The following is an 18,073-nucleotide window of genomic DNA, read 5'->3' as shown; positions in this document are numbered from 1 at the left end:
CGTTGTAAAACATCAGAATTATTTTATTAAAGCCGTTAAGTAATATTTTATGGTTCAATACGTCCTTAATACTAAATATACGTAACTAATATAAACTATAATTTTGTTTAGTAGTAGACTTTGTGTTGCTACTTGGGTAGGAACTAGGAGTTTTTTAAGCATATCAATTTGAAAAACCGTCGTCGTTGCACTGTCTCTGACGACTGAAGCATTTAACAAAACAGTTTCTTAACTAAACCAATATCCTGAACTTCATGGATTAGTCTGGTGAGACTGTGAGAGAGATATTTCACTAATTATGTTTCCATAATATTTGGTAAAAATTTACTTATTATCACAGGTTACGCCAAGATTCCTAAAATATTCAGACCTAAGTAAAGATTTATTGTTTGCACTTGGCATCTATCAATGTTCACTTCCAGTTTATTTAATTTGCACCAATCAATTAAAGATTCTAGATCTTTCCGAAGAATAAGACAGTCATTGTTAGGAGTACAGTCATCTGCATACAAAAGAATCAGGGAGCTGAGCTGCTTACTTTTCGTGAACCTGTGTTTTTTCTATTTTTAAGGAATTAAGTGGAATATTGACAACGTCGCGCGCGGCGGCTTCCAGCCGCATAACAAGGCGAGCATTGAACTTACAAACAACTCGCGGCTTCGCGCACCCGACGACCGACATTAACGCGACGCCCGACGACGACGTCGACGTCGGGCGTCGCTTTATTACGTCGGCGACGTCCGAGAAACAGCCGGTGCGAGCGGAGGCAGTGCGCGGGTCATGGACGCTGCGCGCACGATCCGCCGTCGCTGATAAGTTTTTTGATGGGTTGACGTAGGCGACGTTGCCGCTGTTTATTGGATTTCTTCGATTTTCGGCTGGTGGTTCTTTTTTGTGGTGTCTGTTCAATGACATTAATTTATTATTAAATGTTTTTCATAAGTAGAAAAATATTGCAAATTTAATGATGAAATCTGATTTTTGGAACCACTGACGGTGTACTCAAAGTCACGATTTTCGTAGCAATACAAATAAACCATTACATAGTACTCTTTTTCGGCTGATTTTTTTTAGCAAATTCGACATGGTGTTTTTTTCAGAAAATTTTATCCAGGGTATTAATTACATTCAAAATAGTTGACTTTATTTCACTTTTTGTTTAATGACAATATTCTATTTCCTTTTTTGAGATTTTGTTTTTTTTTAATTAATTTATTTATTTCAATACGGCAGAGCCAGTTTACAAAAGGAATCTCTACAAAATACTAGATAATATAACAATATAAATATAATACTAGAATTACAAAAAAAATATACAAAGATAAAACCTCTGAAAAAACAATCATCAACAAGGCTAAAAACTTAGGCTAAAAGGGCTTAACACTATCCAAGGAACGTAGGTTAAAGTCTGAGATTATTTATTTTTGATTTGAATGACCGTAAGCCGCTGCAAAATGGATCTAAACTATTTTCATTAAAGAAACGCAAAGTCCTAGTCAGTGGAGAAAAAACCCATAGTTGGCCGAATGAAAGGGTAAACGAAATATAGGAGAGTTGATCAACCAAGGAACGTACCGAAGAGTAATAAAGTAACTTGAAACAGTAAGGTGAAAGATGTACACTATTTTTAGTGATAAAACCAAGGCTACGCATACTCCTGTTAATAATATCCGAAATGTGTGGCAAAAAAGTTAGCTTGATATCGAAACGAACACCTAAATCTTTAACTGTATCAACTGACTTGAGTTCGTTATTGCTAATTGATAATTAATAATTTTATTAGAACGACCAAACGAAATACATACACACTTTCTTACATTCAGTTCCAGACTATTGCTGTTACACCACTCAGTAACACTATTTAAATCCAATTGAAGTAGTTCAGCATCAAGATATTACTCAATTGCTTTATCCAGTTTAAAATCATCAGCAAAAGCAAGATGCTTTAAAACAAGAGACTTTTTTCACTCAAATCTCTTATGAACAAGTTTAAAAAGACCGGTCGCATATGCGAACCTTGAGGCACGCCTGAAGATACTTCAGTACCATTAGAAATAATATTACTTATCCTGACCAACTGTGTGCGGCCAGTCAAAAAACTGTGACAAAATTCGACCAAAGTCCTACCAAGGCCCATAGCCCCAAAACTTCCGAACCAGATGTTGCATGACCAATTCTATCAAAGGCCTTCGAGAAGCCTGTATACACAATATCGACCTGTACAGACGTCTCAAGAGCATCAATCAAATAATATTGGTAAGTCAACAGGTTAGTCACCGTAGATCTACCCTGACAAAAACCATGCTGATGATCACTAAGCAGTCGCCTACAGTGCGATGAAAATCGCACAGAAAACAACCTGTCAAACAGCTTAGGAACTTTCACCTTCCAATAATCAAATTTGCCTGATGTCAAGCAAAGATTGAAAAGGTGATGCAGAGGCTTACTCAGAGTGCACACACAGTTTTTAAGAAAAACAGATGGGTTGGGTTGGATTTTGATCCTTTAAGTGAGTAGGCAGTTTAAGATAACATAGTGTGCTACAAGACACTGCTACTAAAAATGCCAATATTTCTTGTTTTTTTTATAAACGATCTGAATCCAAAATAAGGTTTGCAGACAATATTCCTTTCAATATTCTGCTTTTTGTTTAATTAAAATATTCCTAGTAGTCTATGATATTCCAAAATCGAAATCAGCTAACGTTTTTGAAATGATCTTTTAATTTTTTAATATAGTATTGTAATTAGAAAATAAACCATTTCTTTTCAAAAACTAGCCTTCCGTTTAAAAGGTTTGCCTCGTATATTCATGAAAATGACCTAAACACATTTCGAAAACATATTATTAATACCATAAACCCTGTGGCCAAAATCGAAAAAATTTTAAAATTGTATAAAAATCTTTTTCAATTGCCTGGAAGCATAGAGGAGCGATTAGGCAAATATCGAAAGTTCTTCCAAAATTACAGGTAATAGAGAACTTGTTACTTAAAAAAACATCCGAAATAATTAAGCCAGAGCTGAAAATTTTGGCTTTTCCGTGACTTATCTTACAGTATTCATTGCAGTTCAGCACAATTGAAATCATTTCAACTATTTCCAGCTAAAAGTTCATCTTTTAACTGTCTAGACCTAATTTCTTATTTCTTCCAGGCAGTTGAACTCATTTTCAATTATACCGGGAAAAGGATTGCCTTAGAGTAACTTCTTATTTCTTCCAGACATTTGAACTCATTTATAGTTTTTCAAAGAGAAATATAAAATAAAAAACTATAGAAATTAAAGACCCAAAAATTGAAAACACTATCAGGCCGATCCATCAGAGCTCAGATACTAATTCCGCAGCAACATTGGATAAAAAAATTGTCAAAACTCCTCACCTGTCAAACTGCTTTAATTTAGTCACTCCCCACTATACCTTTTACAAGAACTCATAACTGCCCATTTGACCATGTTGTCTGAGCTAAAAATTTGTTTGTATAAAATATGTCTCTATTATTTTAGTTCTATACATTTTGCTGTAACTATTGAGAGCTAGTTTTAGTTGTTCAGATGGATTAATTACAAGTTGTTTATGAAATTTAACGTTTTCCTCATTTTTTATGTTTTTATTGGAAAGAACTCAGAAAAGAGATTAATTTTGAAGGAAAAAGATTCAATTTACTTGTTAGCTTGAAAAAAAGACGATTCAAAATGCTGTCAACACTATTTACCTTAGGATTCAGGAAACCCCAATCTTTGTATTCAAATGCCTCATGTTTTGGCATGGACTTTTCCACGACTAGTTTTCTGGGTTGTTTCTTGCTCTCTTCAATAAAACACTGTTTTTTAATGCAGTTACATATATTAATCAAGATGTGATAGTAATTTATATTCTAAGATTCTAACCGAATCTACAAAGAGTAAGGGGTACCACGTACACACACGACTTCAGTAAAAGCTAGAGTGACTTTCTACAAGAATATAGCGTACGTATATGCATTGGCGGACTAATTTGCTCTTCGCAGAGACTCTTGTGATGAAATGATGATTTAAAAGTAAAACAATAAGTAAAGTGTTTGTGGATGAATTTTGGAACTTTCCAAAGGAAGCTGGACCTAGAAGTCTACAGCGAGGTGGTCAGAGAGGGCAGTATTATAAATGCAATTGTCTTTATTTGTATTTTTATAGATTTGTTGATGTAAGTTGTACCCTCCCACGAAGTCGGCAAAGGTGGTTTTTCTATGATTATTAGTATTAAAAGTTATATTAAAACCACACTTAAAAATGATTTAACTGAACCTATTACAATTTTTGTGGATGAATTCCAAGGAGCATGTCTTTCTATCTGGAAGCAAATTAAAATCACCATCAGGTGTTCTATAAACAGTTAAAATTAGAACATGAAAACGTTTAATATCAACAGCTGAGTCTTCGCAATGCAATTCTTTAGACAAGCTCACCTACAGCCACCATAAATGCTGAACCAATTTGTGTCAAGTATTTGAATCAATACACAAAAAGTTTTAAATGTTAACTCAACGAATAAAACTTAACATGTTTTTAAAGCTTGGCTAACGTCCAAATATCGGTGCTTTTAAAAGTTTTTTTTTTGTTGAATTAACCATTTTCAAAATGGCAAACCAGAAATTGTTGACTCAAGCTATTCTTTTTTTCTCGGTACAACTAATTTTGTATTTTTTCACAAATGATTAATATTTTTTTCGGTTTGTTGCAGGTGAGTGTCCAGAAAGATGTACCAAACAACCCAACAGAAACGATAAGTGACGTAAGTAAACAGACTGTTTTTTTTTCGAAATTTTCATCGTTTGTGTGGTCCCACTAACCAAAGCTCACATTTCAAAAACTTTAACAAAAAAATTCTCCAGCTGATAACAATTAAACTTAGAAGCAAAGTTCTATTCGAACTGATAATCCTTCGTGTAAACATCATGGAGCAGCAGGCAGCAGCAGTATGCGTGATTTATCGCAGAAACATTATTGTTAAATAAACGTCCGACAAAATGGTTTGTTAGATTTAATATACGGATTTGTATAGTTCAACGGTAGCGGACAAATTTCTATAAATATCCGTCCTCGTCTTCGCTAGGTCGTCACCGTAGCACGCCGTCTTCTTCTAATATCCGATTCGAACCAGTCTGAACATAGGTGCAGAGAAAAAAAATAAATTAATAATTAGGATAATGCGAACCTAGCCTTCGGTTCGCCGGCGGCCACCATCAACCGCACATAATATTAAATACGTGACGCCATTTTTGTTCTCTGTTATCGAACGTACTTGGAATTAAACATTGTGTCAACGTTGGATTATTATTAATTTTATGGTTATTTTAAGGCGAAAAGTTGATAAATATGGGTTTTTTTAGTGTTTAATTACTAATTTGTCATCGAGGTACGTATAGTAAGTAGTTTAAGGTGTGCTGTATGTTTTTAAAATGCGCCATAAAGTACATCAAGTGAACACGTGAAATATCTTATGTCTCTCTCTCTCTGTCTCAGGGTTTATGGTATACGTAGATGTTTTTATTAATTTTTACGTTACGTCATATGTGCTTTCATTTGACAACATCGCTGTGGAAAAAATTCTATATTTCGGTTTTTTAGGCGGTAAAGTTGCACCTTAACTTTCTTGCTTAGAACATTAAAAGGTTAGAATTAGTAAACAACAAATTGGTTTGAGTTCAACTTGCGAAATGTCATCTTGACAAACGGCTTTTTTTCTTTAGTTTTTGGTTGAAAAAACTAAGTCATTTTGTAAACTATTGCGATAGTAAAAACTTGTGCCGTACCATGGGAAAAAGGCGATTTAAGCCGATTTTTTCACAAGTAAATATCGATATTGTCATAACAGTATATCAAGGGATAACCGTCGTCATAAACGTAGAATATTAAAAACTTATTAAGAAATCTAAATAATTATGAAATATTTAATTTCCATAAAAATGCTTTTTATTAGATGAAGTACGTTAAAAAAAACGCATAAAGAATTCATAAACGGAAATTTTGTTTTTAATTTAATGCATAATCTATTAATAATAAATATTTATCATGTAAATATTTTTTGACGACGTCACTGGTAAAGATTACTTATGTTAGTAGAATCAATGAGCGGCGTTGCGATGTTGTTGCCTTTTTCTCAAATATACGTTACCTGCATTCATTTAACTTTGAACTTTGACTTCTTTATAGAGTATCTTATCATATTTCATGAAGAAAAAATGCTTCATATTATATTAAAGAGGAATAGTATTGGGTGATTGCCTCCTTTAATTTACAAACGTTGACGTTTATAAATAACTGTCAAATTATTGACATTTGACACACAACCTATTCAGGAGAATCAAACTAATCACTACAGCGTTGCCGGATTATGAAGCTATTTTCTTGGCTTTCATTCTTTGTATATTATTTTATTAAGGGCTAAATTATGGACTGGCTGGTAAAGTGTCTGGAAAAGTTATCCTGCTGGTAACATTAAAAATTGAATTATGAACTTCTTGTTTGTCTTACCAGTAGAATAAGTTAGCAACAGGAAAAAGCAGCGTATAAAAGGTTTACCAGGAAATTTATTAATCAAATTTTTCAAAGAGTTGGAGCTTGAATAGTTTTGCAAGAAGTTTGTGTATAATATTCTAAATTTTGTTCTTATTCTGTATAAGTATTTTGTTATTTTACATCTGGTTAAATCTCTCTTTATTTAATATGACAATGCCCGACTTAAGGTTACACCCTTCCCTCACCTGCCCCTCTTTGCTGGCTATGCCACTGTTATGTGACTGATAAATGAAAAGAAAACATACATCTAAGAAATCCCATATAGGAACGTCAAATTTAAGCCACCATATTCTGTCACTTACTATCGTCATCATATCTTGAAGGCAGTCCCTCAACACTCAGTGTTATTAAATTATAAATTATTTCCTCATAGGTGGTAAGAGGTGTTATGGTTGCAATACCGCCACCAGTTTTAAATATTTCCTGTTTATTCATGGCTACTTTTTTTCTTAGAGCCTCATACTTTGTTCGAAGATTATTCAGGGTTCGAAACACCTCTGACACTGGTTTTTTATATTAAACTCTGCTGTCAATTTTTCCCAGGCCGGATCTTTTTCTTTCCAAGATGTTGCATCAGTCTTTTTTTATCCAATTGTACCCGCATATTGACTGACTAAATTACAGAGCAAAATAACTTCTTTTTCAGAAAAGTTTACCGACCTCTTTTTTTATCAGGTTATTGAGATATCCTCTAAAAAAATCTAATTTCTAAAAACCTGTGTACTGTGATTTACTGGCAAATGTCTGGTGGGCTACTTAGAAACAATTAGCAAAAATGCAAATACATAATTAATACTAGTACTATAACAGAAAGAATATCGGATTTGGTACCAAACAGGTATACAAGTACCTATAACTATTATCACAACCTAAAAACCAAACACTTTCATTATTTTTGTTTATTTTCTCAGGACCGGATATTCATAACCATAATCTTTCTTTTATTCTTAAGATTATTGTACCCGCCACAATAATTATGTTGTTGCCAAACTGTAAACCTTCTGCTACTTAACAACAGGTTGAAATTTGGTTCATAATTCCTCCTACAGCTATTGGTAGGTTTACCGAGAGGATAGAATTTATCTGCCTGATAACACACAGAAACTTTACTAGCTGGTCCGTAATTTGACCCTAAATAAAGGTGTCAGTTGGTTTACTTTGTTCAAAGTTTTATTTCCATGTCGATTTTTTATACGTCATCTTAAATTTTGTTGCATGAGCCGCAGGCGAATGTGACAGAATGGGATGAAATGTGTTGGGTTAAACACATACCAGTCCTTAAACTCTTAAATTTTATATATCAAATGATATACAGTATCGGACAAAATTAGAGAGACTCGACTACTTACGTCTTTTATGTAAGATAAAAATGATTAAATTCATCTTTTTGTGCTGAAGGATGTTATGTTTTGAAGTAGTTTAAAAAGGCACTAAAATAAATTTAAAAAAAAAAAAACATTTCTCAAGATTTATTAGGAAAAATAAAAAAATGCAAAAAATTCTGTGCGACAAAATTAGAGAGACTTATCCTTAAAGTACATTTGTACCCTATACTAATGAAACTAACCTAACACTTTGTCCAGTACCCTTTATTCTGGATAACTTTTTCACATCTATTCGGCATCGATCCAATGAGATTCGAAATTACAGCCGGATCCATTGATTTCCAGGCATTCTCGATTTCTTCAAATAATTGAGCACGATTCCCGATGTTTTTAGTGCGAATCTTTTTCTCTATAATCTCCCAAAGATTTTCAATTGGGTTCAAGTCCGGCGATTGCGGTGGCCATTTTAAAACTTGAATTTGGTTAGCCAAAAACCATTCCTTCACAAGTTTGGCCGTATGTTTGGGGTCGTTATCGTGTTGGAACGTGAATCTTAGCGGCATTTCCCATTCGGCGTAAGGCAACATTACATCTTCCAGTATAGTCCGATACATAAATCTATCCATAGTGCCCTCAATTTTGTGGATAGGACCCATTCCATAACCCGAAAAACAACCCCAAACCATTAAATTGCCACCTCCGTGCTTCACAGTACCAGAAACATATTTTGGATCAAGCCTTTTGTTTGCTGGGGATGTACGAACTGCGCTCCATCACTTCCAAAAATATTATATTTAGACTCGTCACTAAACAAAACCCTTTTCCAGTCCTTAGCTGTCCAGTAACGGTGACGTGTTGCAAATAACATTCTAGCAGCTACATTTTTTTTTGATAGATGGGGTTTTTTTGCTGGTCTCCTTCCAGGAAGCCCCGCCTCTACTAATCGCCGCTGCACAGTCCTGGATGAAACCCCAGGCGCCTCCAATTCAGCCAAAATCTGTGTTGAAGATAGACGCGGATTATTCTGACTTAGTCGTTTATTTCTCCTGTCCAGCAGTACTAAGGTTTTTCTCTTGCGGCCACCTCTTTTAAGGTTTGTCACTCTTCCACGGAGCTGATAATTTTTTATTGTTCTGGAAACCATTTGTTTACTGACGTTGAATTGCTCTTTTATTAATTTTTGTGAGCAACCTGAGTTCTAGGCTTCTATAATTTTTTCTTTTAGGTCTATGGAATAATGTTTACCACGAGGCATTGCTAATGATATTCTCAAACTAATAAACAGAAATTAAACTAATCGCGACTTCAGCGAAACTAAATACAAAATGAGTCTCTTTAATTCTGTCGCAGTAATTTTTTATCAATGTTAAAAACATTCTTTAAATAAATGTAAACATGAGCTACGAAAATGAATTGTTGATAATAGAATTCTTGTCAACAAATATTAATATTATTTCAAGTACAAAAAATTGGAGTTGGCAAATAGAGAAGTCTCTCTAATTTTGTCCGATACTGTATATCCTTGGTAATTAATTAGAAAAAAAATTAATATAAACAGATATTGCATGCTAAAATACAAACATTGAACAATAGGAAATTCACTTACAACGTAAGTTCTCCAAGTGAAATGATTTCCTCCAATTAACTTTGTTAATAACTGCCGACTTTTACCTACACTTTATGGACTTTTCTCTATTATGGCAATACTGCCGCAACTCCTCGTGCAAAATTGACAAATTGGAGCATAGCAATATTTTGAAAATGACGTCATTTAGTAAGAAGTTTTTTTGATTTCTTAGGGTAAAATATGATTCATCCAAAAATTTATTTGTTTTAAAATGTTCTATAGACCGTACCCTTTCTACTAAGCAAAACATTTTTTGCAAAATCGTTCGGTCAATCAATTTCTCAAGCACCTAGTGCTGTCAAAATAAGTGACAAATTCTTATATTAAAGGATGTTTTTTTGCCCTTTTCTACATAAAAATTTGGCATCATTGCATCAGAGATGTGCAAGGAAACAAAGTTTTCTTGTGCAGTTAAATCCCTCATTAGATCGAATTTATTGCTGTTACAGATATGGCATATACAGGGTGTCCCAAATTCGAGCCTCACTATTGGGATCTCGTAAACTAGAAGAGATACGAGGTCGGTTAAATTAAAGCAAGGTTGCGCAATTTGGTGCTCATTAAAACGCACTTTTGAAATTCCAAAAATTCCGAAGATATTTGAAAAAAACGAATATTTGCGATTTCATTTTTATTTTTTTACGACTCTATTTGAATAGATATAACAAAATAAATTACTCATTCTCATTGCTACTTTCGCCTTTGGTGTCGTCAGATTTTAGGAGCCCCTTATGTTCTTAAAACAATATTCAAAAATATTGTAATAATGGATATTTCCATTTAGGACTCATGTGTTAAAGAGAAAGACAAAAAATATATTTTTGATAGGATTAAAAATCTTTTCTTTACAATAACAGGAAAAAAGGGTAATAAATAATACAATAATTAAAGCAGAATTCTTCAAATCTTAGGCCCTGAGATAAATATGTAGAAATGTTAGCAATTATTTATCAAATGCGTTCGACTCTTAAATATTTTGATAGTTCGTTCATTAATCGTTAATGCGTATTTAACTAAAATGCCTTTTTCTTCTGAAGAAAAAAGAGACATGATAAGGATTTATTATATGTCGCATCGAATTTCAAAAATGACTTGAGAGCGCTATTTGTTGGAATGTCCAGAAAGACGACAGCCGCATTACACTTATTTTGCTAATATTGATAATAATTTAGCTTAATACGGAAGTTTTGTTAAACTAAGGATTAAATATGGAAGACGAGTCGATCCCAAAGAGTATCAAAAAAGTTAAAGTTAATGAAGATGCCGACTACCTAAATAAAATTATAGTGACACGTGAATGCAGTTTTTGAACAAATGGACTATTTAATAGACATAACGAGCACTATTGGTCAAAAGAAAACCCAAGGTAGAATCAAGAAGTAAGACCTCAGAGACGACAATCATTTAATGTATGGGTCGGTATGTGGCATAAAATTATCGGCCTGTTTTTTCTTGAAGGAAGTCTAACTTCCGAAAGATATGCAGAATTGCTAAGGACCAATATAATAGATTCCTTAATGGAACAAATTTTCGATGTATTACGTCAACTATGGTGGCAAAAGGACGGTGCACCACCCCATGATAGACGATGCGTCACCAATTTATTAAATGAATTGTTCCCTAACAAATGGTCGTTGGCCCGCTAGAAGCCCCGAGCTAAACCCTTTAGATTACTTTCTTTGGGGATTTCTTCAAAATCGGCTCTATCAAAATACGCCACAAAATCTCGAACCCTTACGTCAAGACCTAACAAGGGAGATCAGGGCTATCCCCGCAAGGACTATTCAGAGTGCGATCCATAAAATTCACAAACTGACAAGAAAATGCATCCAAGCAAGCGGATTACTATTTGAATATTTGCTTTAATTGTGTTATTTTTGAACCTCTTTTTATGTTTATTCATGCGTTATTATAAAAAAAGATGTTTGTTTTTATTCCCATTAAAAATTTATTTTTTGTCTTTTTCTTTAACACGAGTCCTTATGGAAATACGCATTAATAAAATTTTTTTGAATAAGTGACACATCGTTGGTTTAGGAACATAAGGGGCTCTTAAAATCCGTAATAAAAAATCCAGGGTCGTATTTAAAAAAACAAACTTGATGATGACAGCTCAAATACGAAACGTCGGTTTGAAAATCTGACGACACCATGTTGTAAAATAGAGAAAGTAGCAATGAGAATAAGTAATTTATTTTGTTATATCTATTCAAATGAGTCGTAAAAAAATAATTTTTTCCAAATATCTTCGGAAGTAATCGGAATTTTTGAAATTTCAAAAGGGCGTTTTAAGTCGGTTAAATGGAGGCAAAGTTGCGCAATTTGGAGCTTAATAAAATTACGTTTAAATAATTTTAAAATTCCGGAGATATCCAAAAAAACCGAAATTTGTCAAAATCGTTTTTCTCTTCTACCGACTTTATTTTAAGAGACATCGGAAAACTAAAAACAGTTTTTCATTGCCACTTTTTATGCTCTACAAGATAACGCAAAAAAATAATCCGACGTTTCGTTTTTTTCCGATCAGAGGTATCGCACTTGCATGTCCGATTACTCCTTCTAGTACTTCCCATAAGAACTCCATGAGTGCAAGATAGAAAGGTATATCAATGGGATTTTCAAATAAATTGATTTTATATAAACTAAAGCTATAAAATAGTCTGTATTTGATATAGTTTTTCTTAAATCAATTTAATGAAAATGTATTCTTTCATTTTATTAAGTTTAACCGGCTAATGTTATTTTGTCATGGCCTACTATATAAATTAAAAAAAATCAAAATATTAGGTTAGGAAAGGATACATTTTCATTGACAAAGTATTTTATAGCTTCAGTTTCCTCTCATATAAAATCAATTTTGAAATCCCATTGATATATCTTTCTCTTTTGCACTCATGGAGTTCGTATGAGTAATCGGACATGTAAGTGCGATACCTCATTTTAAAGGCAATTAAAAATACTTTTTAAAAATGAGAAAATCCAATATGGCGCCAATAAGAAAAAAATTTAGTTGATGATGATCGAAAAAAAAAACGAAACGTCGGATTAATTTTTTTTTGAGTCATGTTGTAGGACATAGAAAGTGGCAATGAAAAACTGTTTTTAGTTTTCCGATGTGTCTTTAAATAAAGTCGGTAGAAGGTAAAAACGATTTTGACAATTTTTGATTTTTTTCGGATAACTCGGAAGTATCCGGAATTTTAAAATGTTTTAAACATCATTTTATTATGCTCCAAATTGCGCAACTTTGCCTCTATTTAACTGACCCTGTAACTCTTACGGTTTCCGAGATTCCAATGGTCACCCTCAAACTTGGGACACCCCTGTACAAGGTGATAATTTAAAACTTGAATTGGCCATATATTAGGAACGAAACGACAACTAATAGCGAAACTTCAAGAAACGGGTTCTATCACGAATAGAGAGAGAAATCAACCGAGATTAGTCCATCAAACAGCGCAAATTGAAATTCTGGCTCAGTTTGCAATGAATTCAACTTTATCAACTTGTTAAGCAATTTTTCATCAACTGTCTGGACGGGAATACGGAAATTCTTTTACAAACGTTTGGTCCTTCGAGTTGGTCTTCTTTACTACGTTGCCGTAGCTCCGGCATACTCGCCATCGAACTTCCATATTAGCAAACCATTATCGTAGAAACCATACGATCCGCGACACTCGACCCGCGCAAAAACAATCGAATCCGACATACGTTACGTAGCAAAACGTGAGCAAACATCGGCCGGATCGCCTCCCGAGTTCCGGTTTTCGGCTACGGAATCTTTAAAATGAAACGCACACCTCTTCAGTCAGCTACGGGGATTCATCTTCGCTCGTTCGCTCCGCTTCCCACTGGTCTACGTGTACGTGCTGTGTGTTCTTTTATCGCTGATTCTTATTTGTTTTTTCTTCTCTCTTCTCGATCACGCTTTGTTGCCTTCCCTCGCGAAATCGTAGTAAGGCTCCCTCCTTTCCCCTTTGAATGGTTGGGTTTAGTCAGTCGGCCAAACTGTTGTAGTCACTCCACTAGTCGTGGCAACAAAACAACTGAAAGTGAACGTCGGTCGGTCATCGGCTCCTGCGATTGCTGCTCCGCTTAGTCGCCCAGTCAACTCTTTTTACTCTTTGAATAAAAAAAAAAAAAAACTCACTAGTAGCTGCGTGCGTTTTCCCGCGCACCTCGTGTGCCGAGCGGTGCGAACGTTCTCGACCCGTAGACGACCGGCCGGCGAGTGAATCGTTTGATCGTTTCGGTTATTAGATTGGGTAAACTGAGCGGCAATAAAACCAGCGGCATTCCGATGTGCGTCGTCTCCTGAGAGATTTGGCATGCGCTCGTTCGCTCGCTCGCGATAATTGGAATACCTTGCGCTGTTGCCGGCTCTTATGTCACTTCGCGAACCTAACACTATTCGCAGTTTTACGGCACGATGACTGCTTTTATTGGATCTGCTAATGTCGCTTTAAGCGTTGATGCAATTTGGTAAGGACGTAGCTTAATTAGATTAGGCCTTGAATGTAAATGAGTCAAATCCGTTTGACAGTTGGATCTGTGATATGCGGTCACGAACTTAATAATTATATCTGACCAATCCATTAAAAAATAAACGACCACTACTAAAGAATCGGACAAAATTAGAGCAACTTTTGGCTCAACATTTGTTTAGCTGTAACCAGTTATGTAAGAAATTTTGGTTTATTTAGTATTTGGATATGTCCCTTAAACAAAATCTATAAAAAAAAATTCTGCGGAAATGCATTTTCTATTTTTCTACTTTAGAATAACTGAAATCAGTTATATAAGAAAATATGGTTTATTTAGTATTTGGAAGTGTCCATTAAACAAAAACTACAAAAAATTTTCAGTGTGTGTGTGTGCATCGATCATTTACAATTTTCCGACTTTAGAATAACTGAAATGAGTTACATGAATAGATGTTTTTGATTTATTTTTAAGATATTTTTTTTACATTATTCAGTAAATCATAGTATGGAGTTTGTAACTGCAGGTAATATTCATGCTCAAAGCATAGAGTCTGAGTGGAGTGTAGCAAAAAAGTTTTTACGAGGGCCACATATACCAGAAAATGAGTTTGCTGATAAAATATGCGAGTATCTTTGGAGAAGGCATTGTAAAAAACACAATTTAGATCCCATGGTTGAAGTCCTTGGTGCCATAATGCTGGAATATGGAGATTTTAGAGTTAGACTAGGCTTAAAAGTTATTTACAATCACACACTTTCCTAAAATGAGGCTTAAAACTAAGAAACGAAAACCATGGGTTACAAGAGGCCTTAGAGTTTCAGCTAAAAATCTCCGTTTTTTGACTAAATTGTGCAAATATACCACAAATGAAAATATCCTTGTATATCATCAGAAATACCGTAGTCTGTACAGAAAAGACAATTAAAGCAGCAAAATCTAATTATTATAGGGATTGCTTAAATATGTCATCAAATAGGCAAAGAGAGTGTTGGTCGATTATTAATGATTTTAGACATTGTCATAGAAAAGTATCTGAACCGGAGTTAAGACCTGACATTTTAAACGACTATTATTGTGATATACCTAATATCTTGCTCAAGGGCATTCGTAGTAGCATTGATCCCTTACACTATCTTCAACAAGTGTTGGTTGAGCATTCATTTTTCTTTCATCCTGTCGATCTTACCGAAGTAAAAAATTAAATCAAACGCCTAAAAAACCATAAATCATCTGGAGCTGATGGGATATCTTCGAGGTTGTTACTCTTTTTGCCTGATTCAGCCTTAAATGCTTTAGTTTCTGCCATAAACAATTCTTTACATATTGGCATTTTTCCTTCATGTTTAAAAGAGGCAGTGGTTATCCCTCTTCATAAAAGTGGAGACTTGGATCAGCCTTGTAATTTCCGTCCCATTTCTATTTTGTCTACCCTCTCTAAGATAGTTGAAAAACTTGCAAAAAGCAGAATTTTGTCCTTTTTACATCATAATGGCATTTTGTCTGCAAATCAGTTTGGATTTCAAGCCGGTAAAGGGACTCATGATGCTGTTTTTAGCTTTTTGGAGAGCGTCTATGTGTCCTCGAATTCTGGAGTCATCGGCGGCAGTGTTTTCAGATCTATCCAAAGCATTTGACTGTGTGGATCATGGAATACTGTTATCTAAGCTCGATAAATATGGTTTTAGGGGCGTAGCGTTGCGATGGCTTAAGTCCTATCTATCAAATCGTACTCAGAAGGTTACAGTGTCTGGGCGTTTGTCTGCTTCTAGATCCCTAAAATGCGGCGTTCCCCAGGGTTCAGTGTTGGGACCACTGTTATTTTTACTGTATGTGGATGACTTGAGTTCATTGAAACTGCAGGGCAAGGTGGTTCAGTTTGCTGATGATACCACCATACTATGGAGCCATCAAAATTCTGATTATATTAAGACTTGTATCCTTAGAGACCTTCAGATTTTATCAGGGTGGTGTGCTTCCAACAGGCTCGTGTTTAATGTAAGAAAGACGTCTATTATGGGGTTTAAGTACGATGTTCAGGGTCTGATGTTTGACGAAAATTCCCTCTTGCAGAATAAAGAGTGCTGCAAGTTCCTAGGAATTACCATTGATGGTCGCCTTCGGTTTGAAGATCATATTTTACATTTAGCTGGGAAATTATCTTCTGGATGTTTTGCAGTAAGAATGGCAAAACAAGAAATGTGAGGGGTGGTTGCACGTTCAGTGTACTTTTCACTTATTGAATCTCATATTCGGTATGGCTTGCCTTTTTGGGGTTTAACCAATAAAGGGCTACTTTTTTTTGAAAAACAAGGACAATGTCCTTGTTATTCAAAAAAAAGCAGTTAGATACATGTGTTCTGCTAAGTTAAGAGATTCTTGCAAACCCGTCTTCATTTCTGAAAAAATCCTAACTCTTTTTCACTTTTTATCTTAGAAACAGCTGCTCTTATTCACAAAATTCCCAAACTACCCTCTGACACTGACTCGTCGTGTAAATGATGTTCCCCTATCTATTCCTATGTCTTCCCTTACCAAAAACTCATTAATTTACATAAGTAAAAAAATTTACAATCATGTTCCTCTATGTGTTAGACATATATCGAATGTTAAGAAATTTAAAAGAGAATTAAAGATGCTTTTATTGGCTAAGGCATATTATAACCTGTATGACTTTTTTAATGATAGGTTTTAACCTTGGACATGTTGGAAAGTTTTTTTTTCTTTTTTTCTTCTCTAGTTTTGTCAACAAGTTTACCTTTATTTAGTAATTGATTGTTTTATTTAGTTATCTTTAATTCAAGTATGTTCAAAAAGTTTTGTCTTCTTGTGTTTAATTTTGTTCATTGTTTTCAATGCTTTTGCTTGTACACAAGATTATTCTTACGTAATATAGCACTTTTTTTTTCTTTCTTTCTTTCACAAAGAATCACACAATACTTATGAGAGTTTGACTGTTTACTTTATAATTAATATTTTTATTATTGCAGGTCCATATAGTTTTTATGTTTTTTCTAAAATTTGATAATAAAATCTTAAATTTTGTTATTGGTATAGTCTTTTTTTGTGAGTTCGGTTTGGTTGGGTAAGAGTGGGACATAATGAAGTCACTTTGAGTTGGGTTGGATTTGAGTAAAAATATTATATAAACCCAACCAAATGATTTATGAACAAAATGATGCATTTCCGCAGAAAAATTTTGGTAGTTTTTGTTTGATTGACACTTCCATATATTAAATAAACCATATTTTTTTATTTAACTGATTAAGTTATTCTAAAGTCCGGAAAATGGACAGGACGCAGGAAATTTTTTGTCATTCTATGATTATAGGGGCTATTTGAAGCTAAAAATGTAATTTTCTTTTTAGTAGTAGATTTCAGGTAAACGAAATTTGAACCTAACTTTATAAATCGTTAAGTTTAAGTATAGCATGTTATGCTTTATAAGTTTTAAATGAATTGGTAAATAAAGTTTAATTGAAACACAGGTAAAATATAATATTTACATTTAATCTCTAATACAGTCCTATTTATATTATTAAAATAACCGAAATAAAGATGTTTCATCACGACAAAATTAGAGCAACTTAATATTTTTTTCAAATTAAAGTCTACACAAAACTACAAAAATCAGTATTTTATCCAGTACCCATTATTCCTAATGACTTCATCGCATCTTTTGGGCATTGAAGCTATCAGATTGTTTAATACGTCTTCACCTATGGAATTCCACGCTAAACGGACTTTTTCAAACAAATAATCAGCATTCTCTATTTGTGATATATACAAAATGTTGATAATTGGTTTTGTACACGTTTTTGCACTATTTCCCATAGATTTTCTATATGGGACTTAGATCTGGCGATTGCGGCTTTAAAACATTAATTTTTTTGATCCTATGGTGGGAACATTTGGTGTGACATTCAAATTACGAGACAGCTTTACCACTAACCAAAACTGTTTATTTTTACTCTCGATGGTGCTATCTTAGGGAAATTATTAAAACTAAACTAAAACTACTTACAGTGTCCTTATATACTAATGATGTAACTAAGAGAGCAGAAAATGCAATGAAGAATGGC

At 34.0% G+C, this 18,073-nt stretch overlaps 1 protein-coding gene across 7 annotated transcripts in view; it reads left to right on the top strand.

Moving 5' to 3' along the window:
- Positions 1 to 18,073, top strand: part of LOC126742111 (serine/threonine-protein kinase tousled-like 2) — a 175,342-nt gene that overhangs the window by 99,537 nt on the left and 57,732 nt on the right. For 3 of the 7 annotated variants that reach the window (XM_050448661.1, XM_050448662.1, XM_050448666.1), the window contains one exon: positions 4,720 to 4,770. The exons of 2 other annotated variants lie outside the window; for them this stretch is intronic. In XM_050448661.1, the coding sequence (XP_050304618.1) occupies positions 4,720 to 4,770 (51 nt within the window). Of the gene's footprint in view, positions 1 to 4,719; positions 4,771 to 13,369; positions 13,992 to 18,073 lie in introns of those variants that run through there. 2 more of the 7 variants (XM_050448668.1, XM_050448667.1) reach the window with 2 other exon arrangements.

This window comes from Anthonomus grandis, chromosome 11, assembly GCF_022605725.1.
Source record: "Anthonomus grandis grandis chromosome 11, icAntGran1.3, whole genome shotgun sequence".
Lineage (NCBI taxonomy): Eukaryota > Metazoa > Arthropoda > Insecta > Coleoptera > Curculionidae > Anthonomus > Anthonomus grandis.
This window is presented reverse-complemented; position numbering and strand designations above follow the sequence as displayed.